The sequence below is a fragment of the Ambystoma mexicanum genome, chromosome 5q (assembly GCF_040938575.1).
Source record: "Ambystoma mexicanum isolate Mex_15411 chromosome 5q, UKY_AmexF1_1, whole genome shotgun sequence".
Lineage (NCBI taxonomy): Eukaryota > Metazoa > Chordata > Amphibia > Caudata > Ambystomatidae > Ambystoma > Ambystoma mexicanum.
In genome coordinates, this window is record NC_090933.1 from 84133762 (window position 1) to 84135899 (window position 2138).

Here is a 2138-nt window from a genome sequence, read left to right on the forward strand (position 1 = left end):
TTCAATCGAAGGTGCAAAGTTAAAGAAATCAACATTTATTGAAAAATGGAATCACTTTCAACATTCAAAACATATTATTACACAACGAAATACTCAAGCTCAATAATATCTACTTGTGTTAAACTCCGCAAAATCATGGATGGATTGTCCTGACCGCGCGCTCTACAAACTCGCCACGGACGCCCTCGCCTTCACGCGCAAACAGTACACGTGTATCGTTGCCAAGCACACAGACATAGGCTGTATTAAATATCCTACCTGCAGCTGAAAATTTAAATTTAAATTAAGAGCGATGTGCGGCGTGTTAATTAAGCTACTGTACCGCTGCTGTGCGTAAATGCGCATTGCTCTTAATTAAAAGACGCACTTCCAAACTTTCCATATGCATTTTTTCATAACACAGCAGAAAAACTCACCATTTCAGTGGGAACAGTGTTGTTGGTCTCCCTTTTTTGCCAGTGCATCAAAGTCTGGAGTTAGTTTTGTTGTGGCAATTCTCAGGACAGATCTGAGGTGTTGGTCAGTTAACTTGGATCTGTGATGGGCTTTGTTGATTTTCATGACGCTAAACGTCTGCTCACACACGTAGGTCGAGCCAAACAACACCAGCATCTTCTGCGCCGTCCTCCGGAGGTTTGGAAACGCGGTCTCGTTAAGTGAAGCGTAAAAGTCATTCAGTTTAAGAGACTTGAACTTCTCCTTTGAGACGGAGTCAGACTGAAGATCGATCAGTTCCAATTGCAGCTCCTGTGGTGATGATTCGGGGTCTTGTGACAGGGGACAGGACACCAGTTGAAGTGACTTGTCAATTTTTTCAAAATCACAGAACCGACGGCAAAATTCTCTGTGCAGATCGTCCAGTGATTTGCAGTATTTCTTCGCATTTCGGGCGGCCTCTTTCTGCATGGCTAGTGTGGGGAAATGTGCGAAAGATTTGTTTGACATTTGCCTGGAGAATAAAACCAGCTTGGATTTGAAGGCTCTCACATTTGTGTACATGTCGTGCGCAAACTGATCTTTCCCCTGTAGCTTCACGTTCAGCTCATTCATGTGTGAAAATATGTCCACAGCAAACGCAAAGTCACAAAGCCAGTTTGTGTCGCTCAGCTCGGGGAATTCTTTGGATTTCCCCATTAAATTAAAAAATGAGCGAATCTCGTCTTTGAGCTCCCAGACTCGTTGAAACACTTTCCCCAAACTTAACCAGCGGACGCGAGAGTGGTAAAGTAGGTCCTGGTAATCCGCATTAGTTTCTTCCAGGAACGTAATGAACTGACGATGATTAAGTCCCCTTGCTCGTATGAAGTTAACAAGTTTTACAACTGGATCCACGACGTGATTAAGCTGCAATACAGACTTACACAGAGACTCCTGATGAATGATGCAGTGAAGTAAAATAACATCCTGGTCAGGGTTTTCTTCTTTCACTTTATCCTGGATTCTTTTCAGCAGCCCGATGTTTTTTCCAGTTAAATTTGGCGATCCATCCGTGGTGACATTGGCAAGTTTACTCCAAGGTAGCTTCATTCTCTCGATGACAGCAGACACCTGTTCATATAAGTCCTCTCCTCGCGTTTTCCCTTTCAGTGATTCCATGCTCAAAAGCTCCTCCGTTATCTCAAAACTGTCGTTAATCCCTCGGATAAAAATTAGGAGCTAAGCAGTGTCTTTTATGTCGTTACTTTCATCCAGTGCTAGTGAATATAACTTAAAGGACTCCGCCTTTTTGTTTAACTCGCTGACTATATCTTCGTCAATCAGTTCCACGCGGCGAGTCACTGTCCTGCGTGCTAAACTGATTTTTTCAAACTTGGCTTTGATCTCCGGACACAAGAGACCTGCTGTCTCTACCATGCACTCTTTCAAAAACTCGCCTTCGGAGAAAGGCTTGCTAGCCTTTGCTAATTTGAATGCCAGCAAATAACTTGCCTTGGTACTTGACTCTTGAATTGCAGTTTGTCGGTGAAAAAAGTTCTGTTGACTCTGTAAATTAGCTGCCAACCTCTGAGCAGTAGCCGCCCGTTCTTGTGTTGACTGCTTGCTAGCATAGTTTGCATGCTTCGTGGCAAAGTGACGGCTGATATTGTACTCTTTGAAAACCGCAACAGCTTCTTGGCATATCAGACATACAGCCGTTG

General features: G+C 43.6%; 1 protein-coding gene across 1 annotated transcript; it reads right to left on the bottom strand.

The window, feature by feature from the left end:
• Positions 1-420: 420 nt before the first annotated feature.
• Positions 421-1624, bottom strand: LOC138498219 (general transcription factor II-I repeat domain-containing protein 2A-like). The gene has a single exon (XM_069622090.1). The coding sequence runs from the start codon at positions 1594-1596 to the stop codon at positions 421-423; it is 1176 nt and encodes a 391-aa protein (XP_069478191.1). The 5' UTR covers positions 1597-1624.
• Between the last annotated feature and the right edge of the window lie 514 nt (positions 1625-2138).

Excerpts from the sequence above, each read along its gene's own strand:
- LOC138498219 (XM_069622090.1), bottom strand. The coding sequence starts at position 1,596 with ATGGAATCACTGAAAGGGAAAACGCGAGGAGAGGACTTATATGAACAG.